At 39.8% G+C, this 26,177-nt stretch overlaps 1 protein-coding gene across 1 annotated transcript in view; it reads right to left on the reverse strand.

The window, feature by feature from the left end:
• The window catches only part of LOC116978330 (A disintegrin and metalloproteinase with thrombospondin motifs 2-like), a 225,808-nt gene that overhangs the window by 160,862 nt on the left and 38,769 nt on the right, over window positions 1–26,177 (reverse strand). Inside the window, exon 3 of the mRNA XM_033029419.1 lies at window positions 3,775–3,934. Coding sequence (XP_032885310.1) covers window positions 3,775–3,934 — 160 coding nt within the window. The remainder of the gene's footprint in view (window positions 1–3,774; window positions 3,935–26,177) is intronic.

Below are 26,177 nucleotides of genomic sequence, written 5' to 3' on the forward strand. Positions count from 1 at the left end.
CTATTTTTGTGCTGTGTGACTCTAAGTGCCTCCTCAGGTCTGTTGAGTGGGTGCTCCTAATATATAAATAAATTCACTCTAGAGTTTGGGGTTAATGCACTGGGGGGAGATAATTAAATGGTTGAGCTATTAAGAGTGTATATATTTCATTGCTCTTTATGTAATTGTGTTCCAATTCGTTGGCATGTCAAAACATAACACTGACTACAGTTTGGCTGGTCCATAGTTTCTGACATTACAGAGCAAAATAGTATATAAGCAATTTTCTTTAATCAAATGTAAAAATTGTAATCATTTGCACTTCATCCTTGACTTTATGACCCATAGATCACACTCAGTGAGGAAAGGCAACAACACATCCTCCACAACAATCCGCAACACTGATGCAGACTTAGTCTACTACTATAGCCCCTATGTACTCACTAATCTACAGCCAAACTCTGCTCTAAACCATCTACAGGTTTGCAGATTACACCATTGTGGTGGGCCAGATCACAAACAATGATGAACGGAGTACAAGGAGATAGAGGGCATAGTAATATAATACCCAGACAACAACCTCTCCCCCAATGTCAGCAAGGGGAAGGAGCTAGTTATTGACTTCAGAAAGCCTGGTGGAGTACATGCCCCAATCAATGGTGCTGAAGTGGAAAAGGTTGACAGTTTCAAGTTCCTTGCCAAAAATTTACCCATGATCTTTCATGGGCCAACCACACTGAAACGACAATCAAGAAGGCACACCAATGCCTCAACTTTCTCAGGAATGAGGAAATTCAGCATGTATCCAACGACTCTTACCAATTTCTACAGATGAAAGCATGTTGTCGCGTAGCATCATAGCTTGATTTTGGAACAGCTCTGCCCAACACCACAAGAAACCCAGTCCATCACACAGACCAAGACTCCCCACCATTTACTCCCCACCATTCTACACTTCATGCAGCTAACATAATTAAAGACTTTTCCTCTCTCGGTTATTTCTTCTCCCGACTCCTGTCGGGAAGGTGATAAACAAGTTTGAAAGCACTCAACACCAGACTCAGGAACAGCTTCTTCTGCTCTGTCATTGGGCATCTGAACATCTATGAGCGAGGGTACAGTCGTGACCTACCTTTCCAAGACGTTGTTCTTTTTCTCTGGAACAGTTACGCTCAATGTAGAGAACTATATTCTGCACACTGTATCTTTCTCTTCACTTTACTTGTTGTATTTGAGTTTGGTTTGATTGTATTCGTGTATGGTAATATCTGATTTGATCAGATAGAGAGCACATAAAACAAAGCTTATAACTGTACCTTGGTATATGTGATAACAATAAACCCAAACCTACCTAAACCTTCTCACCAATGTTTGGACCATTACCATCACTCAAATAGGAAAAGGTTACCAACAGTTTCATGTTGTTATTCATTTAAATTGGTGGAATGATACAATTGACTTTAAATGAAAAAAAGTGTTTGAACAAAGGACTAATTCAAAAATAAAATTTAAGCTTTATAGAATATAGGCAAAGAATTAATGCGTGATCTGTAAAAGCAACATCTGTCCAGAAAGCTAGAAATGCACTTGTACATGTTCACTGAAACAAATCCACTCCATATTGATGCTACTTACCTTGAATATTCTAATCTTGTGCTTTTTTTTTTACAGAAACACCCAACAGGCAAAATGTTTCAGTCACCGACATTTTGATGGATGCAATGATCAGAAACTTAGATGCCTACAAACTGGTTTAGGTAATGTCATCGTTTCATGCTCTACACAAGGTCCCATTGAAATGAAAAATGAAACAATATTGAAAATCAGATGCTTCATATAAATTGTGCAAAATCTGTAATCTTTGCTCTGGGCCCTCCACACTTCTGATGCATTAGTAGAAATAAGTCTGAGCACGCACAATGGCATCAAATACACGCCTACACGCCACGTCAATAAAATTCAATTGCACATACATAGTCTGTGCCTTCTGTCGACCATTTATGTAGAAGTTTGCTTTCATGATACCAGTGAGCACTTGCCTGAGCGAGTCCCAAGTCAGCACTGGAAAACCAATTCAGCTAAGTCTTGGTAAAGAAAAATCATCCCTTTAAAGCTTAAAATAGAATTGCTAAGGTAAAAGATTTAAAGAAAGCATTTCAATGAAGAACAGGGATGTTGTCAGTCAATATTTATCCTTCAATTAACATCGCGAATAAACATTCCATTGGTCCAATTACATTCGTCAAATATGACATTATTTTTTATGGGAATATCCAACACACAATATGGCTTTCCAACATTACAAGAATAACTTGTTTTTTAATTCATTGCTGTAAATCGCTGAAAAAATGTGCATTAAAGCACAACTTATTTTTATCTTTCAACTTGAAGGTATCAATGACACCGAAAAACCTTATTTCACTACTAGAGTTAAGTTTGACCATTAACAGATATTAAATGGTGCAGCCGCTCAGATATTTTAAACCCTGGTTTCATTCCAATCTTTTCAAAGGGAACGAATCACTATAAAGGTAAAGACTGGCAATAAAGGGGGCTTTTTCTGGTTGGCTGCCAGTGACTAGCGGAGTTCCGCAAGGCTAGGTTCTGGGGTATAGTAATGATTTTGATGTGGGGATTGGCTTTGTGGCCAAGTTTGCAGATAAAACAAAAATAGGTGGAGGGGCAGGTAGTGTAGAGAATGCAGGGACACTGCAGAAGGACTTGGACAGGTTGGGAGAGTGGGCAGAGAAGTGGCAGATGGAATATAGTGTAGCAAAGTGTGGAGTCATGCATTTTGGTAGTAGGAATAAAGGCATCGATTCATTTCTAAATGGGGAGATAATCCAGAAATCAGAGGTGCAAAGGGACTTGGGAGTACTAGTACAAGATTCCCAAAATGTTTATCTGCAAAAGATACAGACAAAAAGCTGGAGTAACTCAGCGGGACAGGCAGCATCTCTGGAGAGAAGGAATGGGTGACGTTTCGGGTCGAGACCCTTCTCTCCAGAGATGCTGCCAGTCCAGCTGTTACTCCAGCTTTTTGTGTCTTTCTTCGGTTTCAACCAACATCTGCAGTTCCTTCTTACACGTTAATCTGCAAATTGAATTGGTAGTAAAGAAAGCAAACGCAATGCTAGCTTTATTTCGAGAGGGCTTGTATACAAAAATAGGGATATAGTGCTGAGGTTCTACAAGGTGTTGGTTAGGGTGCAGTTGGAATATTGTGAGCAATTTTGGGCACCAAATCTGAGGAAAGATTTGCTGGCTCTGGAGAGGGTCCAGAGAAGGTTTACAATAATGATCCCAGGAATGAGTAGGTTAACATATGATGAGAGTTTGTTGGCACTGGGCCTGTACTCTCTAGAGTTTAGAAGAATGAGGGGGGGACCTCATTGAAACATACAGAATAGTGAAAGGCTTGGATAGAGTGGATGTGGAGAGGATGTTTCTGCTAGTGGGAGAGTCTGAGGTCATAGCCTCAGACGTTCTTTTTGGAAGGAGATGAGGGGAAATTTATTTAGTCAGAGGATGGTGAATTTGTGGAATTCATTTCCACAGAAGGCTGTAGAGGCCAAGTCAGTGGATATATTTAAGGCAAAGATAGACAGATTCTTGATTAGTACGGGTGTCAGAGGTTATGGGGAGAAGGCAGGAGAATGGGGTTAGGAGAGATAGATCAGCCATGATTGAATGGTGGAGTAGACCTGATGGGCCGAACGGCCTAATTCTGCTCCTATCACTTATGATCTCATGATCATATGAGTCTTTCAGAAAATTAATCTTACATTTACTGACCTTTTAAATGGACATCACTGATTGACGGAGGAAGTGTTTTTTTGGTAGCTGAGCTCCGATACACCACGTGAACTCTCCCATTTTCTCCTTCTTCCTCCACTTTGCTTCTCTCCAGTGGTTCAATAAAGAATTCATCCTTGTCTGTACGGATCATGCCAGCCTGAAGTGATAGGACCAGAGGTTACACCCTCTTAATTGTCAGTAAAATGCTCATCCCGATCTACTACCCCTGCCAGGTATTCATACACAGATATGCCCACAGGATTTCTGTCAATTTTGAATAGCTTAATTTTTTTTTTACCTTTCTTGTACATCAGTGGAGCTGCACACTAAATCTCGTTGCACTGACGTGCAATGACAATAAAAGATATATTATTATTATTATTATTATTATTATTATATTAAATACTTTATGGGGAATAATACAGCTGCCTTTCTTTTGACTGACATTGAAAGTAACATAAAAGCAAAAGCACTTATTTCATTATAGATGCCATCCCGTAAAGGATGGAAAAGTTGATGGAAAGCTTCGACCACACAAAGGCATCAAATACATTGTTGAGGAGACCTACGGTCAAGGCCATATTTATTTTATTTATTTTTATTTTTATTATTTATTTCGAACAGAATAAAAGAATAAAAAGCAAGTGTGAAACAGCATACAAAAAACAAAACAAAAATATTTATAAAGTGTCATAAACAATATCTATAGACTTCCAGTGGCGTCATGGAGTATTAAGGCGCGGAATTGAGCTTCTCCCCCGTACAAAATTGTAAAAAGCCGTTTTAAAGTCAGCACCGATTTCAAAAAAACTCACCGGAGTCGCCTGGTGTTGTGTAAGGGTGATATCATCAGAAGGTGACGTGAAAATCGGGGAGATTAATGGTGAAATCGGGAGTTTAAATGAGCAGCGATAATCGTTCAAGGGCGCCAGAGAAAAACACTATCAGTCTTCAGCTCGAGAAAGTATTGGATACTCTGCAAATGACAGAAGAAGGTTCAGAAGAAGAAGAATCTTACAGCCAAGGGTCTCTGCTTGAAATGGCAACAAAAGGAGACAAGAAGGAGAAGGAGAAGGAGAAGGAGGTAAAGCAAATGCTTTTAGATATGACTGCTACAATCAACATTACACTGGAGAAGATGCAAAGTGTGGAGTCTCATATGGAGAGTAACAAGCAGAGTATGGAGACTAGCATGGAGAGAATTTCTCAAAAAATTGATGATACTTGCAGTGAGTTAAAAGAACTGAAAAAGCAGTATAAGGAATTTGATAAGAGATTAAAATCAGAGTGTGTCAGAATTGAAAATGATTACAACAAGAAATTTAAAGGTGTGAAGGATGATATCGGAAAGCTGGATGAGATAATGGAAGAGATGGAGAATGAGATAAAAGAGATTGTCTCGGAAATAAAGAGTTTGAAACAATCACAGAAAACTGAAGAGGAAAAACTTGGAAGAATGACTGATAAATGTCTGAACCTGGAAGCAAGAGCTCGAAGACATAACCTGAGGATTCTCGGAGTAGAGGAAGGACGAGAGGGACATGAATCTCAAGCATGTACTTTCGTTACTGATTTACTCAAAGATGTCTTTGAACTGTCGGAAGAACCAAGAATAGACGTCGCTCACTGAGTTGGGTATGTTGCAAGAGGAACAAATTATTCAAGACAGATAATTGTGAAATTCCGTGACATCTCTTCAGTGGAATTTATATTGAAAAAGATCACTCATGGGAAGAAGCTGACATACCGTGGGGATAATGTGCGAATATTTCGCGATTACTCTCCCGAGGTAGTCCAGAAAATGAGATTGTTTACACCGGCAAGACACACTTTGAGGGATGTCCCGGGAGTAAGATATGGAATTTACTTTCCCGGAAAAATGAAGGTATCTTATAACGGCGTTGAACGCTCATTTGCAGATCCCGGAAAAGCTTTGAAGTATGCAGAGGATATCGTTAAGAAAACACCGGGGCAAGCTGCCGACAAGGAAGAAGATTGAACTTTTTACAGAGTTTTGAACTGATTAAAATGGCTGAGCTACCCAGACAATTATAAAGCTTATCTCGCTGGAATGTGTTATTCAGAGAACTTGGTTATATTCAACCTTGGATGAAAAGCTCAAAGTTTAACCCCTTGGCACCTGCTTGTACGGTAGTTAACCCTTTGGTACCTGCTTGTATGATTGGTACGCTTGTATGGTAGTTATAGAATGGGATATTATGTAAGAATCCTGGGTGGATATATATGGGAAAGTTTAGATTAGATTAAGATTGGATAAATTGGAAGGACATATATACTTATATAATCGTGTATATGTTGTGTTCTATATTTGGTTTTTTTTTACTCCTTGTGTCTCTTCCTGATTATTTTTTTATTTTTTTATTTTTTCTCTCGGCTTTCACTGGCGCTGGTTTGATAAACTCATATAAGAAAAGACAAAATATGAAACGGTATGTAACTTTTTATGAGGCTTCACCAAGGGGGAGGAGCTCAATGTATAACAACATCATGGAAGTCTATACATTTTTTGTCATCATTGATGGCTATTCGTCTTTAAGGTATCTTTCCTTAGATACCTTAATAGCACCTTTTTTTTTTAAGCACAATCACGATTTTAATCTGTTTATTTTTTTTTAAAGTAATTGTATATCACATTTTTTCTTTCTTTTTCTAAAGCACTTTACAAGAAGGAGATGCAATATAAATCTAATAACCCAGGATGACCACCCAACTCCTAAAATTCTGAGGTATTTGGTTGCACCATATGATTCAGGAATATTACCTTGATTTACAATGCAAGACGATAGACAAATAAAGAATGGAGGAATTACATTTTGTAGTTGGAATATAAGGGGTGCCAACGAACCAATTAAGAGGGGTAAAATTTTTGCCCAACTAAAATCGTTGAAAAGCGACATAATGTTTTTGCAGGAAACACACATGAAACAGCAAACACAAATGAGATTAAAGGCGAATTGGATAGGCCAGACATACTACTCCTCATTTACTTCTAAATCTAGGGGTACGGCTATTCTTATTAGAAAAGGTATTCCTTTTAAATTAAAGAATACTGTATCAGATAAAGAGGGAAGGTATATTATAGTTTCGGGAGAAATTTATGCAACCCCACTAACTTTGATAAATATTTATGCTCCAAATTTTGACAACCCCCAATTTTTTGATAAAATTATAGACATAATATCAGAGTTTAATTACCAAAATGTGATAATAGGGGGGGGACTTTAACTGTGTTTTAGATTCATATCTAGATAAATCAGCAAAACAAAGGAAGAGTAATTTAAAATCTAAGACTAGCGAACTTCTAAATACATATATAAAAAATACTACCGCCTGGGGTGTGCAGTAGCAAGGTTCGTTTGATTTAACGGACGTGAGCACACAGTTAGCTGCAGACTCCGCCCAGGACAGGAAGGCTCTGCAGGAACGGAAGGGACGTCACGACCGCGGTGCCACAGGTGCTGTCGCCGAGGGAGGACGGACGGAGCCGCGGCTCGAGAGACTAACAGAGACTAACAGAGGCAAAGAGGTTTGCCTCGCACTGCAAGGGAGCAGTGGACCAGACAGGAAGAGCGGACGGAATTACCACTAGACAGCCAAACCAGTAGGTAATTTACGGCTGGGGTGAGTACTTTCCCATTTATAGGAGGTAGGATTATATAAATAAGGGGTGTATCAATACAGTAGGGGATTCTTAAACAGGACCAGTTAATTACCTATATAAGATGGGCGGTCAGGAGATGTGCCAATACTGCGAGATGTGGGAATTTGTCGACACCATTGATGTAGAAGATCCCTACAGCTGCAGTAAGTGTTTGAGGCTAGAGGAACTCCAGCTCCGCATTGATGAGCTGGAGACCCAACTTCATACGCTGCGGTACATCAGGGAGGGGGAGTATTACCTGGATGTTTTGTGCCAGGGGATGGTCACACCGACCAGTTTAACTAATTCAGTAGGCAGTGAGCAAGGAAAGGAAGGTGTGGCCATAAGCGAGGCAGGTAGGGGGAACCAGGAGGAGATGCGGCAGGAGCCACAGCCCTTGTCCCTGACGAGCATGACCGAGGCTCTTACTCAATGTAAGGACGGGATCAGGGGCTGTGGGAGGGATGAGCAACATGGCTGCAGCACCGTGGATCAGGAGGCCATTCAAGAGGGGGGAGTTAGAAGAAATGCCGTAGTGATAGGGGATAGTATTATTCGGGGGGTAGATAAGGTTCTCTGCGGCCAGCAGAACATGTCCCGAAGGCTGTGTTGCCTACCCGGTGCTAGGGTTAAGGATATCTCTGCGATGCTGGAGAGAAATTTGCAGAGGGAGGGGGAGGATCCAGTGGTCGTGGTCCATGTGGGGACCAATGACATAGGAAGGACGAGGAAGGAGGATCTGCTGAAGGAGTTTGAGCAGTTAGGGAATAAATTAAAAAGCAGAACCTCGAGGGTACTGATCTCTGGATTGCTACCTGAGCCACGGGCCAAATCGGCGAGGGTACGTAAAATTAAAAAGCTAAATGCGTGGCTCAAAGACTGGTGTGGGAATAATGGGTTTGGTTTCTTGGGCCACTGGCACCAGTACTGGGACAGGGGGGATCTGTTCTGTAAGGACGGACTTCACCTGAACGGTGCTGGGACTGGGGTCCTGGCAAATCATATAACTAGGGCAGTAGAGAGGTCTTTAAACTAAGTAGCGGGGGGGGGGTATCAAGGGGGGTAATAACGGCAGGGGTAGAGGAAATAGAGCAGGGTATCAGTGGGGAAGCGGAAATTCAAAATGTGACAGGAGACAGAATTTGTGAAGATAAAGATCTAGATGTAAAAGGGGCAAAAACGGAAAGGAAGGGTAGTAAAAATCATCTGAAAGTGCTTTATCTAAATGCACGGAGTATTCGTAATAAGATAAATGAATTAACGGTGCAATTAAGTATATATAGTTATGATATCGTGGCCATTACGGAGACATGGCTGCAAGGAGATCAGGACTGGGAGTTAAATATAGAGGGGTACTCGACAATTAGGAAAGATAGACAGGAAAGAAAGGGAGGAGGGGTGGCCCTTTTAATAAGGGAGGGAATAACGGCAATAGAGAGGAAGGATATTGCGTTGAAGGATCAGGATAGTGAAACAGCTTGGGTACAGATAGAGAATAATAAGGGGAAAAAAACACTAGTGGGTGTAATTTATAGACCTCCAAATAGCTGTGACGCTGTTAGTCAGAACATAAATCTGCAAATAGTTGACGCATGTAAAAAGGGAACTGCTGTAATCATGGGGGACTTCAATTTTCATATTAATTGGGCAAACCAAACTGGGCAGGGTAGACTAGAGGAAGAGTTTATAGAATGTATTAGAGACGGGTTCCTAGAACAGTATGTCACCGAACCGACAAGGGGGGAGGCAATCTTGGATCTGGTCCTGTGTAATGAAGCAGGATTAATTAAAAATGTCATAGTTAGGGACTCGTTGGGAACAAGTGACCACAATATGGTCGAATTCCATATTCAAATAGAAGGGGAGCAGGTTGAAACTCAGGCTAGGGTGCTTAGTCTAAATAAGGGGGATTATGAAGGTATGAGGACTGAGCTGATCAAAGTTGACTGGGATAGCAGACTCAAGAATAAGACGGTACATGAGCAGTGGTGTACGTTTAAGGGTATACTGTATAACCTTCAAGAAAAATTTATTCCTATGAAGAAAAAAAGGGGTAAGGGTAAGAACAGTCAGCCATGGCTCAGTAAAACTATAAAGGATAGTATTCGGCTGAAGGCAAGGGCATATAAGGTAGCCAGAGATAGTGGGAGGGTAGAGGATTGGGAAGCATTTAAAGGTCAGCAAAAAATAACTAAGAGATTAATTAAGACGGGGAAAATAGACTATGAAAGGAATTTAGCGAACAACATAAAAACTAATAGTAAGAGTTTTTATAGCTATATAAAAAGAAAAAGGGTGGCTAAGGTGAACGTTGGTCCATTGGAGGGTGAGACTGGAGAGTTGTTGGTGGGGAACATGGAAATGGCAAAGGCATTAAACGAGTATTTTGTATCAGTCTTCACCATAGAAGACACAAAAAATATTCCAACGCTGGATAAACAGGGGGCGGTAGGAATGGAGGAGCTAAATACTATTAAGATCACCAAGGAGGTGGTATTAGGGAAATTAATGAGACTGAAGGAGGATAAATCCCCTGGGCCTGATGGATTACATCCAAGGGTCTTGAGGGAGATAGCGGTGGGGATTGTGGATGCATTGGTGATAATTTTCCAAAACTCCCTGGAGGCAGGAACGGTCCCAGTGGATTGGAAAATGGCCAATGTAACACCTATATTTAAAAAAGGAAGTAAACAGAAGGCGGGTAACTATAGACCGGTTAGTCTAACATCGGTGGTGGGTAAAATGTTAGAGACAATTATTAAAGAAACACTAACGGGGCACTTGGATAAACATGACTTCATCGGACAGAACCAGCATGGTTTTGTGAAGGGGAAGTCCTGTTTAACGAATCTGCTCGAATTCTTTGAGGAAGTAACAACCCGGGTGGATAAAGGGGAACCGGTGGATGTGGTATACTTGGACTTCCAAAAGGCTTTTGACAAGGTGCCACATAAGAGACTATTGCTAAAAATAAAAAATTATGGGATTGGGGGTAATATATTAGCATGGGTAGAGGATTGGCTAACAAATAGGAAGCAGAGAGTGGGGATAAATGGTTCATACTCGGGATGGCAACCGGTAACTAGCGGGGTTCCGCAAGGGTCGGTGCTGGGACCCCAGTTGTTCACAATTTATATAAATGATTTGGAGGAGGGAACCAAGTGTAATATATCAAAATTTGCGGACGATACAAAAATGGGAGGAAAAGTAGGGGATGAGGAGGATAGGAAGAGTCTGCAAAAGGATATAGATAAGCTAGGTGAGTGGGCAACAACTTGGCAGATGAAATTTAATACTAATAAATGTGAAGTCATTCACTTTGGGAAAAAAAATGATAGGGCAAGTTATTTTCTAAATGAGGAGGAGCTGCGTTGTAATGCAACGCAAAGGGATCTAGGGGTATTAGTACATGAATCACTAAAAGTTAGTATGCAGGTGCAGCAAGCAATCAGGAAGGCCAATGGAGTTTTGGCCTTTATTGCTAGGGGGATTGAGTATAAAAACACGGAGGTCTTGCTGCAGCTGTACACAGTATTAGTGAGACCACATTTGGAATACTGTGTACAGTTCTGGGGTCCATACTTAAGAAAGGATGTACTAGCCCTGGAGGCAGTGCAGCGAAGGTTTACAAGATTAATTCCTGCAATGAGGGGATTGACATATGAGGAAAGGTTAAATAGGCTGGAACTCTACTCTTTGGAGTTTAGAAGAATGAGAGGCGATCTCATTGAAACATATAAGATCGTGAGGGGCCTTGATCGGGTGGATGCACCGAGGATGTTCCCAATGATCGGGGAAACTAGAACTAGGGGACATAGTTGCAGAATAAGGGGGGGCTCTTTTAAAACTGAGATGAGGAAGAACTTCTTCACCCAGAGGGTGGTTAATTTATGGAATTCACTGCCCCAGGGAGCAGTGGAAGCAGAAACTTTAAATATATTTAAGACTAAAATAGATGGTTTTTTAGCTGCCAAGGGGATAAGGGGCTACGGGGAGAGGGCAGGGATATGGACCTAGGTATGGTTAGTATAGTAAGACCTGAGTGATCTCCTGGACAAGTGTCGATCGCCTGGATTGGGGTCGGAGAGGAATTTCCCGGATTTTTTTCCCGAATTGGACCTGGGTTTTTATCCGGTTTTTTGCCTCCCCCAGGAGATCGCGAGGTTCTTGGGGTGGAGAGGGGTGATAGCGGTATAAAGGGGAGGGTAGTGTCTTGTGTTCTGTGTCTTGTGTCTACTGTTTGTGGGTAAGTGTGTCTGTTTAGTGTTCAGCCATGAGCGAATGGCGGTGCGGGCTCGACGGACCTGGTGGTCTACTCTCGCACCTACTTTCTATGTTTCTATGTTTCTAATAGATGTATGGAGATCTGCTAATCCAGTTGGAAGGGAATACTCGTTTTACTCTTCGGTACATAAAACTTATTCAAGAATTGATTATTTTTTAGTGGATATGAAATTAATGCCATATACAAACAACCCAACATACCACATTAGTAGTATCTCAGATCACTCTCCGTTGACATTTTCAGTAAAATTTGAGGGAATGCCGGGTAAAAATTTTTTTGGAGGTTTAATACACATATTTTAAATGACGTGCAAGGCTATCAATATTTAAAACAACAAATGAAACTTTTTTTCGATACAAATGATATACCAGGTACTTTGCCTTCTTTATTATGGGAAACTTTTAAGGCATTTATGAGAGGAATTATAATTTCATATCAAAGTTTTCAAAATAAAAAGAATAAGACAGAACAAATGTTGTTAGAACAAGAAATCAGGGAGTTAGAGTTAGATAATGCTAAAGATTCCACGACAGATGAACACAATAAGATAATATTACTGAAATTTAAACTTAATCGAATTTTATCGGCAAGAGTAATAAGACTATTCCAAATTACAAAACAGGAACATTTTGAGTTTGGTGACAATCCACATAAGCTTTTATCTCGCCAATTGAAAAAACAAGAAAAGGAAAATACTATAACCAAAATTAAATCAGAGAAAGGTGAATTACTAATACTACCTAAAGATATTAATAATAGATTTGCTCAATTTTACCAAAACTTATATACATCTAAAATTAAAATAGAAGATAGTAAAATAATTTTTTTTCTAGATAACTGTAATCTTCCAATACTGGACCTTTTAGAACAAGAGGAACTAGGAGATCAAATTACAATCAAAGAAATAAGTGAAACAATAAAATCGCTGAAAAATGGTACCAGATGGTTTTAATAATGAATTTTATAAAAAATTTCAGGAGATAACAACCCCTTATTTATTTAATTTATACTCCCATGCTTTTAAAGAAAACAAACTACCTGAAACACTAACAGAATCAACTATTACGCTTATTCCAAAAAAAGATAAAGATTTAGAAGATCCGGGCTCACACAGAGCTATATCACTTTTAAATACAGATCAGAACATTTTAGCAAAGATTTTAGCAAGAAGATTAAGCAAATATATTAGTAAATTTGATAAACCCTGATCAAACGGGGTTTATACCTAAAAGATACTCATTTAATAATCTGAGACGTCTATTTAATATAATGTACTCGCATAAAGTAGAGGAAGAAGATATATCAATTATTTCTTTGGATGCAGAGAAAGCATTTGATCAGGTAGAGTGGCAATACTTATATAAAGTACTACAAAAATTTAATATGGGAGAGAATTTTATAACATGGGTAAAATTATTATATGATAAACCGATGGCAAGAATTTTAACTAATAACATGTTATCTCAAAATTTTCAACTATCAAGGGGTAATAGGCAGGGATGTGCACTATCACCCCTGCTATTTGCCCTTATGATAGAACCCCTGGCTGAAAGTATAAGAATTCATCCGAATATTCAGGGCTATAATACCAGGGACTCAAAGAATAAAATCTCATTATATGCAGACGATATACTTTTATATATTACAAAGTCACAAACGAGCATACCAAATTTATTAAATTTAATAGAGGAATTTGGGTCTTTTTCTGGATATAGAATAAACTGGAATAAAAGTGAAATCATGACATTAAAACCTCAAGAACCTACACACTTATTGAAGTTCCCCTTTAAAATCGCAAAGGAAAAATTTAAATATTTGGGTATTCAGATTACTAGAAAATATAAAGCATTATTCAACGCTAATTTCATACCTTTATTAAATAAACTTAATACGCTGATTAAATTTTGGAAAACACTTCCCTTATCATTATTAGGTAGAATAAATGCAATAAAAATGATCTTCCTACCACAATTACTATACCTATTTCAGTCTATACCGATATATATACCAAAATAATTTTATTTGGGACTATAGATCACATAGAATCACAAAAAAACACTTATGTAAATCAAAAGAGGTCGGGGGACTTTCACTTCCGAATTTTATGTATTATTACTGGGCAGTGCATATTAAGAATATGATTTATTGGTTGGATAGTTCTACCCAACAGACAGAATGGATAAAAATGGAGAAGGAGGATTGCCATCCTTGTAATATAGGAACGATCCTCTTCTCCCCAAAAAAACGGAATAACACAATATATAAGAAGAACCCAATTATATATGGTACAATAAGAATTTGGAAACAAATAAAATTATCTTTAAAATTAAGAAATCTATCATTGTTAATGCCAATAGCGAATAACCCTTTATTTAAACCATCTCTTATTGATAAGACATATAACCAATGGGAAAGTCTCGGAATTAGAAGGATCGGGGATATGTACGAAATGGGAAACCTACTATCATTCCAACAATTACAATTAAAATTTAAATTGAAAAACAACCAATATTTTAAATATCTTCAGATTTGCGATTTCATGAAAAAAAATATATACAAGGATATCAAAAAATAACCTCTGAAGTATTGGAAGAAGCAATGAATATTGAAGCTGACTCACAAAATATAGACCTACCATCGACAGAGGTACTTAGAGATGTGGGAACGGGAACTAATGATAAAAATCACGAAGGTTACATGGGAAAAATACTTGATATATATTCACAAATGTTCAATTAATGTAAGACATAATCTAATTCAATTTAAAATTGTACATAGATTATATTATTCAAAAACAAGATTGAACAAATTTTATCCAAATATATCCGCCACTTGTGATAAATGTCTAGCCCAAAATGCAACTATAACACACTCCTTAGTTTCCTGCATAAAACTTTATAGATTTTGGAATGATATTTTTGAAATATTTACAAAATTATTCAAGACAAGAATGGAACCTAATACTGAAATGATTATATTTGGCGTAATGGAAGATGGGAATAAATTGAACACATCTCAAAATCTATTCTTTAACTATGGTTTAATAATAGCAAAAAAATTAATACTTAAATTTTGGAAGGGTACATCAATACCAACGCTTAAAATGTGGATTGCAAGTATGTTGGACACCGCTCATCTTGAGGAAATGCGATTCCTCCTAATGGATAAATCAGACCAATTCATAACGAGTTGGTCTCCATTCGTCGTTTTTTTGGAATCATATGGTGCAACACAATTGTAAAAAATAACTGTTTCAGGACTGGACGAGGGTTGGTCAAGATTATAAATAATGATCTCCTTTTTTAATTTAATTTTATTTTTTCTATTTTCTCTTTCTCAACTTTCTTCATTTACTCGTTTTCTTTCTTCACACACTATATATCTCACATCTTTCTATCCTTTATTATCTAACTTCTTTTTCTTATTCTAATCTTTTTTCAATGTAACAAAAAATAAAAGAAGTTGTACATAAAATGTATTATGAAAATATATATTAGGCACTTTGGTGCCATACGATTGTACTTACTTCTAATAAAATAATTTATTTTTTTTTTAAAACAAAAAAAACAATATCTATAAATAAATGAAATCATATGTGTCCGAAAAGGAGCAGGAAGAAGATAGATTCAAGGTGTAGAAGAAGTTTCATTCCTTTTCATTAATTCTGTTTTCAGGACTTTAGTTACCAATTGGGTACCACGTTCTAACAAATTCATCTTGTTTCACCATAGAAGCTAAAATTTAATTGACCTCATCTCTGACAATAAACTTTCACAGAAAAATCAATGGAATGTGAATTTTTCATGGCAAAAGCTGCATATAAATAAATTACATTGTGATAAAAAAAAAAAACAATTGAAAGAAATTACATTTTTTATAGTGATAACTGATAAACCTAATTTTCAAAGAGCTATTAATTTTTAAACACGGGCCAGAAATTTTACAAGATACGCTGAATGGGAGTGCAATGGGTACGGTACCAGACCATATTGAGTGAGGCCCTTGCACAACAATGTTTTATCTTAACCAAGTTCCAAAGCATGTTTCATTTGATTCAATCATTCAACTAAATTAAATTGCAACTGCTCTATTACTAGCCCCTGATAATTTATTATGACTATATTGTACTAACTAACCTAACTAACATTCTGTACTAACCAGGATGATTGAGCTTATATACGGGGATAGTCTTGCTGAGCTGTATGGAAGCAATGTGCCTGCTACAAATGACAATAAAGAAATAACCATATAACCATATAACAATTACAGCTCGGAAACAGGCCATCTCGACCCTTCTAGTCCGTGCCGAACACATAATCTCCCCTAGTCCCATATACCTGCGCTCAGACCATAACCCTCCATTCCTTTCCCATCCATATAACTATCCAATTTATTTTTAAATGATAAAAACGAACCTGCCTCCACCACCTTCACTGGAAGCTCATTCCACACAGCTACCACTCTCTGAGTAAAGAAGTTCCCCCTCATGTTACCCCTAAACTTCAGTCCCTTAATTCTCAAGTCATGTCCCCTTGTTTGAATCTTCCCTACTCTCAGTGGGAAAAGCTTTTCCACGTCAACTCTGTCTATCCCTCTCATCATTTAAAAAACCTCTATCAAGTCCCCCCTTAACCTTCTGCGCTCCAAAGAATAAAGCCCTAACTTGTTCAACCTTTCTCTGTAACTTAGTTGCTGAAACCCAGGCAACATTCTAGTAAATCTCCTCTGTACTCTCTCTATTTTGTTGACATCCTTCCTATAATTAGGCGACCAAAATTGTACACCATACTCCAGAATTGGCCTCACCAATGCCTTGTACAATTTTAACATTACATCCCAACTTCTATACTCAATGCTCTGATTTATAAAGGCCAGCACACCAAAAGCTTTCTTTACCACCCTATCTACATGAGATTCCACTTTCAGGGAACTGTGCACAGTTATTCCCAGATCCCTCTGTTCACCTACATTCTTCAATTCCCTACCATTTACCATGTATCTTTGATTCATATACATATTTATATATATATATGATCAATGAAAGAGAGAATAGCCTTGAATGACAAGTCTTGAAGATTATTGTGGTTATCTGTTCTGTATTAATATTAATTACTAGACCCAAAGCAATATTCCACCACTCACCCGTTCCCCCAACGCAATATTACACCACTTACTCATAGCCCCCAACTACGCAGGCATGGCTCATTTCCCCTTATCCCCCAGCACTCCCTCCCCTTCCTTTTCACCCTCCCTCTTCTTTCCCCTCTCCCAACCCTCCTTCACCTCTCCCTCCCTCTCCTTTCCCCTACCCTCAGTCACTCCCTCCCCCATAACTCCTCTCCCCTCCCTACCCCCTCCTATTCCTCTATTCCCCATTCCTCACCTTCCCCTATCCTCCCCATTATCCCTCCTGACCTCCCCCACTGCCATCCTCTCCCTTTATTCCCCATTCCCTACCTCCCCCACTCCCCCCTCCTCTCCCCCTATTCCCCCTCCTCCCCCACTCTCCCTCCTCACCTCCCCCACTTTCCTCCCTCTCCCTCCCTGCCCCCTCCTTTCCCTCCTCACCTCCCCAGGATCTATCCCCTCTCCTCCTCCCCTTCCCCAATCCTTCCCTCACCTCTCCCTCCATCTCCTTTCCCCTATCCTCAGTCACTCCCTCCCACCATCCATAAAAAGCAACATCAGCAGTTCCTTCCTCCACAGGTCATTCATTGTTAGCTGTGGTTTAGATCCCGTTGACTTGACAATTGGACCCGTTTGCATCATGTGTTTGTGTGTGTGTGTTACTCAAACTCCGCCCACTGTTGCCGCTCATCCCGTCCCCGCCCTGCCCACCTGCCCACCCGTCCACCTACCTGCCTGCTCGCTGCCGCTGCCGGGCCACGGGGGGGGGGGGGGGGATGGAGTTGGTGTGCATCACAGTGGGCACCACGAGTTTCGACGAGCTGGTGGAGAAGATCTCCTCCGAGAGGGCCGTGAGGGTGAGTTACCGTGGCGGCAGCGGAGGAGACGGACAGTCGCAGCCATTCACCCATTGGGACGGGTAGACGGGACTGCCATTGCCGCAGAGGGCAGGCAGGGAGAGGGGTGAGTGAGGGAGAGTGAGACGGGACCAGGGCCTCCACTGAACCCCTTGTGATCGCCGCCAGTGGTGGGGGAGACGGTGGACAAGTTACTATGTGGAGGGGAGAGAGGAGTTTGTGAGTAAAGCGTCGCCATCCCGGCCGGGGCGTTGACAGACAGGAGAGGAGACCAATCTGTGCGGCATTGACTGACAGGAGAGGAGACCAATCTGCGCAGCGTTGACTGACAGGAGAGGAGACCAATCTGCGCATGCGGGGTTTTAAGATCTTTAAACCTTAATAACTTTTAAAATATACCATTGATCGGAACAACAGGGGAATGGTGAGTAAGGTGGCAAAAAACGTAGCGCTATCGCCTACCATTTTTGCACAAATAGAAAAACCACACAGATCCGGAAGAGCACAAGATCAGAGTTTAAGTTATGTATAGATATCTGTGCATGTCTGCAGTTTTAACATATGATTAATGTTAAATGTGGTATTACCAATACTGCAAATAGGTTGCCACATTCTGTACTACAACATCATAAAATATGCAGAGAAAACCTGGTCCCCATCTTCACCTGGCTAAATAGTTATCAAATACATTACTGTCAATTGCTAATTGCCTCCCACTCACTCACCCTGTGCAGCCATTTGTTGGCCTACCTGTCATCTCCAGGAACTATCTATAGGCTGGCTCAGGGTTCATACCAGTAAATTTTACAAAGGCCCCAAACATAGCCTGCATTGGGATGCACAATGGAGATCTATTGTTCACTGGTATCATGATGAGATTGTATCCAAATCTAGAACAAACCAGAAGCTTTCTTGATACTCCATCCAATAATCTCTTTGCCTTGAAACATAATGGATGTCAAGTACAAATAATTTGACCATCAAAATAACAATAAGGCGAGTAGCTTCAGATGCAAGACAAATGGACAACTGAATGACAATAGCCAAACGTTGATGTCTGTGTTCCACTATTCTGCCATGAGCCAGAAATGTAACTTTGTTATCTACCATACACTGAATGGTGTGAGGTTTCTGTGGGTGCAAACTCTATTCACCACAAAATGGTTTTTAAGTGGAAGTATCTTTTGTGAGATACTTGTTAAATATTGTTCATCTGTTACACTCTCATGAGAAGTTAATTATTGTAGTGCAAAGTCCTAGTAGATCTAGTATTCATTGTTAGTAACTTTAGAAGAACAATAATTTTAACATGTAGAAACAAAGAACTGCAGATGCTGGTTTATACCAAAGATAGACACAAAGTGCTCGGGTAACATAATGGGTCAAGCAGCATCTCTGGAGAAAAAGGATTAGTGACGTTTCGAGTCGGGACACTTCTTCTGACTCTTCAGACAGGATTTTTAACATATTCTTTTCTTAAAAGTTTTCATTTTGTCTTTTTTTTTCTCTGTTAATCCTTCCATTTATTATCCTTTCTGACCTCAGCAACATTGAATTCACCCATACTGATTTATTCTTAATCCTGTCTTTCCGTTGTTATTTCACAATGTTTCAATCTTACAGTTCAATCTTAAGTCAGTCACTTGGATCATTTCTTCAAGTTCCAGATGCACCATATCATTATCAGCTGACACGTTTGGTAAGTTGGTACAAAAAACAAAGACTCCTATAGCAAGTCAGAAATATGGATGACAAAATAAATTTGATTGACTGTGCACACACAATATTTAGTAAAGAAGCAGTTTGTCTCTGTAAAAGAAACTGTCTCTGTATTTCTCTTTCTCCAAGATAGTGGAAAGCAGCCAGTATTTTAGACTAACAAGCGCATTAACTGAGAGACCAATAGTTGATTGTAATTTTCCTAGGCCTGTTGCCAGGTTGCTCGCTATCTGCAGGGTAAATAATGTGTATCTCTGTTTCTGCATCTGTCAAGCAAGCCTCCTTTGTGGTCTTTCTACAATGGTGTGCCATTGCCCTTGATGTGCCATGCCTTCTCCCATCATTACTTCATATGATCTGGCATCTGGTGTGAATTGAGTCAACCTCGCCTTCTGTTACGTCTGGCATCAGCCTAATGTAGGTTTGCTCTGTCTCCGCTTAGAACGCAATTCTTTGATGCGTTTATGATTATAGAGAACCTTTCCCTTTTATTGGCCATCTCACTCCTGCACTTCTAGATTCCCTGTTGTGTGTGTTTTTAATCAGTGAGATGCACGGGAAGTGATTGCTTGCATTCAACCTTCAAGGTGCAGTTAAAACTAACAAATCATGTGCTATCCATGCCCAGCAAGACCAGATTAAAGCAGCTGGGAGAAACTCTTAGATTTGCTAAAAATAAATCAAAGGGTTGTCCCTGCTCCAACTTCATACATATGTCCAGTAACATTGCGCTTTCATTTCTAGGCTGGAAGTAATTTGCTTGTACTGCAGCAAATACATTCTACAAGGTTTCACTTAAGGTCAGGATGGATGATTCAACTCTCTCCCCTTGTGATCTATAATATAAAATATTATATTTGGAGGACAGATTCTACAAGTTGTGGAGGAAATAAAATGTGTGTTGAGAGTGGACAAATTGATCCACTTATTTATCATGGGTATGGGCCATAAGAGTGCACCAACTACAATGGCTATTGCCTGCACTGAGTTATTGGATTAAGGGACTCCTGTAACAGAGGGTACTGAGGAGATCCAGAACCCACTCATGCTTTGGGATGCACTTGCCCCACCCAAATCGACCACTGTCAGGTACCTTCAAACGAACTAAGGAAGGTCCAACAGCCAGAACAGAGCCACCCTGCGCAGCACAAAGAGAAGGGTCATAGTGAGGGAGCAGTCAATGATTAATGTTCCCTTCCCTGAGAAAACGAAACAAAATATAACTCAGACAAGAGGATGGAGAAAATAGGCAGCTCCCTCCATAAGGCCATGAGTCGTGCTCAGGCATGTACTGCAATTCAATGGCATCACTGCAGATAGAGTTAGATGAGGGTGTGATGGGTGAACAAAATGGTGAGCTAACTATCTGCTTGTCCCATTGAGTTATTCCAGCTTTTTGTGTCTAACTAAATATTAAACCTTCCTGATAGGAAGCAAGCCATAATTGAGCTAATGCAGGCAATAGCAGTGTGCCAAAAAGGTTGAAAAAGTTTGAATACCAAGCGCAGCAGTGAAATTAGATCGGAAATTTTATTAATCTCACAGGTGGTGCTGTGCTGCAAGTCGGTAACATGAATGATGAATTTTGAAAGGCATGGATATGTAGTATTACTTGCTCAGGCATCCACCAGCAAGAGCTACACACATGTTTGTTTTTACTACGGAGCAACGTGCAAAACAAATGGTGTGTTACAATGATTGTTAATTATTGCAGAGGTTGCCCAATGCAGAGGCAGATGGAAAGGCAAATCTGAGGAACAAGCATCAAGCCAGCCAAAGGTAGATCATAGTGATATGGCCCAAAGTGGAGGGTAGCCTATTTTCAACAGCTTGTTCGGTATTTTTTGGGCAGCAGCATGTGAACCACTAGGGTGGTCCAGTGGCACAGCCCATGGAGCTACTACCTCACAGCTCCTGGGACCCGAGTTCAATCCTGACCTCGGGTGCTGTCTTTGTTGAGTTTGCACATTCTCCCTGTGACTGTGTTGGGTTTGCTCCGGGTGCTCTGGTGTCCTCCCACATCTTGGGTGTCAGGACTTTCTTATGAAGAAAGACTGGATAGACTAGGATTGTACTCGCTAGAATTTAGGAGATTGAGGGGGGGATCTTATAGAAACTTACAAAATTCCTAAGGGATTGGACAGGATAGATGCAGGAAGATTGTTCCCGATGTTGGGGAAGTCCAGGACAAGGGGTCACAGCTTAAGGATAGAGGGGAAATCCTTTAGGACCGAGATGAGAAAAACATTTTTCACGCAGAGAGTGGTGAATCTCTGGAACTCTCTGCCACAGAAGGTAGTTGAGGCCAGTTCATTGGCTATATTTAAGAGGGAGTTAGATGTGGCCCTTGTGGCTAAAGGGATCAGGGGGTATGGAGAGAAGGCTCGAAGGGCCGAATGGCCTACTCCTGTACCTATTTTCTATGTTTCTATGTCTATGTTTCTATCTCAAAGCTGTGTGGGTTTGTAGGCTAATTCACCTCTGTAGATTTCCCCAAGTGAGTAAGAAGTGGATGACAAAGTGAGATAACATACTGGAGAACTAGTGTGAACTGGTCATCATCGATGGTTGGCATCGACTCGTTGGGCCCAATGCCCTGTTTCCATTCTACATCTCTAAATCATCTCTACACAGTGCAGCATTCCCAGAGTAATTAAAGCATTCAAAGTCCTTGACAGCAAGCGGCTTGAATGAAGATCTCACACTCTGTATGGACAGTACATTGCAACCAGTTCATTGGGATGTCAGGGAGAAAGCAGTGACATTGCAGCAAATCACAAACAGATGGAAAGTAAGAAATTCATCCAAAATGTTACTGTTTGGTCCTTTCAATTAGGTTGGTTGCAGTGATTACATTGTTTGAGTCTTGGGAAAGCAATTTAATGACGACAAAGCTCCTAACATTTATGGTGTTACTGAAAGGGCTGAATTGAGTTTATATTGACCTAGATATTGTGAGGTAGCATGAATTACACTTTGATTCTAGCATTCTGTAGATTCCATTTTAGCTTTTGTCCTTTAGTCACAAACCTCCATTTTATCTATGTGTTTTTGTTGGGGTTTCTTTATTTAATAAATCATCCAAAGAGTTAAATTAAAATGTCATAATTCTGATCCAGGATCCATGCCAGTCTCTGCAATGCCCATCAGTCCTGGAAGGCCTACAGTGACCCAACAAACTCTACACAGGGAATAGCAAGACAGAGTTTAATGTTTAAAGGTCAATGTTTAAAATCAAGATGTAAGATACAGAAAGCTGAAGAGCCATGAAAAGTTAATAAAATAGGTTTATTGCATTTAGTGATTATGTGTGTTAAGTTTAGTGTTACAGTTGGTTTTGTATAATAAAATCATGAGGTCATGCTGTAATAATTACAGTATGGTTTGTGAAAATAGTTATGCTCGGTTTATTTGGAGAAGTGATTTATGGAAATGTTCAACATTGGAAACGTAAAATGTGGAGATGTTAAGTATATTAAGGTTATCTTCTAAAATTCATGGTCAAGAATACTATAGCAATTAGTACATTTATGTATAGTTATATATGTAGATGATGGTTTGCATATGCATTGTTTCTGAAGGGAATGCAATGCGTGTATCATGTGATATAACGTTTGATGTACCAGCCACCCAGCAGTTGAGTTTTGACTGCTTTCAATAAAGGATGTCTTACTTGTAGTTCTAACCTTGTTTCTTGCCTCGGTGAACAGTAAAACAGCATGCCTAAATGTTGCGCAATCCTGCTGCCCTTGGAAATAATTCATTTTCTCAAGGGATAATAAAGAAGGACATTGTACTGGTCTGATGAATGGTTAAATTCTATGTTAAATTGCCAATTTGTAGGTCCCCCTCTTCCATGGCACCATTCGTCCAAAGTTACAGCTCTATCTATAAAATTGAAGAGGACTTTTGAAAGGATTATCCATATTTTATCCATTTTGGAGCAATGCCTTCTTATTATTTAGGTTGGATTATTTCACAAAATTCCTATATCTTTCACAATCTTGTTTCCTGCCAATATTTGTCACCAGAAGCAAGCAAAACAAATAGGATGAGAACTCTCTGTGGTCTCCAATGGCAGTCCAACGTTAAGACAAGCTCCATGGCATTACTTTACTTTGATCTACTGGCAGTGTTGGCAGGCTGCTCTAACGTTTCAATCACTGTTCTAATTCCAAGCCACTGTTTTCACTTTGAATGTTTTTGTTTTTAAAATCTGTGTGCCTTCCTCCAAACCACTGGCATGTTGATCTGAGACAGCTGAGCACACCACCCTTCATCTCCTGACACCTTCCTCAAGACTACTGACATCCTCCTGATCATAAATCACCAACTGCCCCAGATTATTATCCTCATCCACAAAGCACCATCCACACATCCTGATTCCCAAACTGCCAACTGCCAATTACAAACCTCACTCCCTGACTCCTATCAATCCTACTGATCCCAGCCATCAGTAACCAACAGAGGACTTGACAACCCTGGGGCTTGTGCACTGTTCAATTTACCCCTTTAGCAAGGCAATCATTTGCCCAGCTTGAACCTGCTTAACATGTCAACACTGGTAGAATCCGATTTCTAGGAATATCTTTCTTCGTGTAATATTAACACTGAAGTACCAAAGCTATTGATACCAAGTTGTTCTTTGGTGAGGAGAAAGAATTGTTATTGCGCTGTTATTTACTGTGATGATATGATTACCAGAGTCAGCCAATAACCAAATATAATAAGATTATCCTTGGATCACAGCCTAAAATATGTCACTTCCATTTTTAAATATTTCAGTGGAATTGTGGACAGTTCTTGAGGCCAGCTATTGTGTCCATTTGAATGGCCAGAACTAATTGCATTGCAATATCTGGTTAAAGACTGGGGGACCCCTCTTCAACGTCTGATACTCTTTGTACTAAGCGGCGTACAAGCCACACACAATAATCATATTTTCCACTCCCTAAGGTATAACTCGGGGCTAAGATCATGTTACTCGCACATATGTTCAGCAGACGCTAGATTAATGCTTCCTTGCCACAATTATTCTAAATTCCTGCATTACATTTGATGTATCATAGTTCTTTAATATGGTATTTACCTTAAAGAACTAACTACAAATGCACAGAATTACACAAAACTGCACCTAAAAAATTCTATGCATCCAACATTCAGTCGTAAAACAATTGTAATCAAACAGCTATAAAACTCCAAACCTGTTTTGTTTAATTTTGTTTTGGATAGAAGACAAACTCCATAAACCAAACGAGTGAAGACTGATGTTATGCCAAATGAAACATATGGTTCAAATGAAGCAGCAGCTTTCAACCACATCACATGCTACGAAGGATTTGAGATTTGGGGGGGGGGGGGGGGGGGGACGGCTATAAAAGATTCATTTGCACATACATGGAAATAGTAGTGGTCTTGGGGGAATTTTAAGTTTTCACTGTATGAAGGGTAGCAAAAAAAGCAACAGTTGGTCCCTGTCTCAGTGATGTTATTTGGCAATGAATATCACATCTGAAAATATAAAGTGAGGCTGGACAGGCTGCAATCTCAAAAGGGACAAGACTGAGAAGCAAGAGAAAGGATGCCAAATTCTGCTGTCGTAATGGACACAGTAGTGTAAAGAGCCCATGCATTCGTATAAACATCCCATAAATCACAATGCAAAAGATGTTTTCATAATGATGCCCCGTACTTTTAGTACCAACCTTCCTGAATTTACAGCAAAAGATGGTTTCAATTATTTTGTTTTTAAAGTGCTAGTCAGCCAAACCGCAATATTACACGTCATGATAAAAAAGGCAGAGTACTGGACCACGACTGCAAATAACATACTGGGAAGGGAAAAATAGATCTCTGCTGCTCATTAGAGCTCATATTTTAAAAGCCCTATAACATGAAAGCACACGAGCTGTGCCAGAAATTCTATTAAGTGGCAAAACGAATTTGTGGAATCCACAAATAAATCTAACCTAAAACTGATCAGCTAACCACGCCATTCCAAAGCTTCATCCTCAGTGCACATGGCTGATATACGTAGTGAGTGGAGATCGCCAGGCATGGACAATGATGTCAAACTGCAAGCACTCACATTTATTTATTTGTATAATCATGATCCATGATTCTCATGTAAAAACCCCCTAACTGGAGAATTTAGGGCTGCTCGTCCTTCGTTAATGGGGACCTTGCCTTGTTGGCTACCATGAAGTCCAATGTGTTTATGAATTCACAGTGTAATCTTTCGTTAAGTATTTTTGTTGCGTTGGTTCCCATGACCTTACTTCACCCCATCACTGCCATAAAGCTCTTCTCACATAGTCAGCCCAGACACCCAATTACAATACGATACGATAGAACTTTATTTATCCCAGGAGGGAAATTAGTCAGGACCCACCCAAACACATGACTAACACCACCGTCACATTTGACACTTACCCACCTCATTCTGTGTTTGGCACATCCAAACTATTGCCCCATGTCTCAAACCATCCCTAGATCACCATCCCTTAATGATCCATCTTTCAAATGTTCATCTCCTTCACCCTCCACCTCAACCTCCATCCCTTCCATCTCTTCCTTGGTCTTCCAACCCTCAATCCTTCATGCTGTATCGCCCTATTCCTCAAACCACCATCCCCTAATACCCCATCCTACAATACTCCACCTCTCACTTTCAAAGGACAACAGAAGGTGATAAAAAGGGCAATACGGAGTGAAAAGATGAAGTACGAGGGTAAGCTGGCCAAGAATATAA

Source organism: Amblyraja radiata, chromosome 11 (assembly GCF_010909765.2).
Source record: "Amblyraja radiata isolate CabotCenter1 chromosome 11, sAmbRad1.1.pri, whole genome shotgun sequence".
NCBI lineage: Eukaryota > Metazoa > Chordata > Chondrichthyes > Rajiformes > Rajidae > Amblyraja > Amblyraja radiata.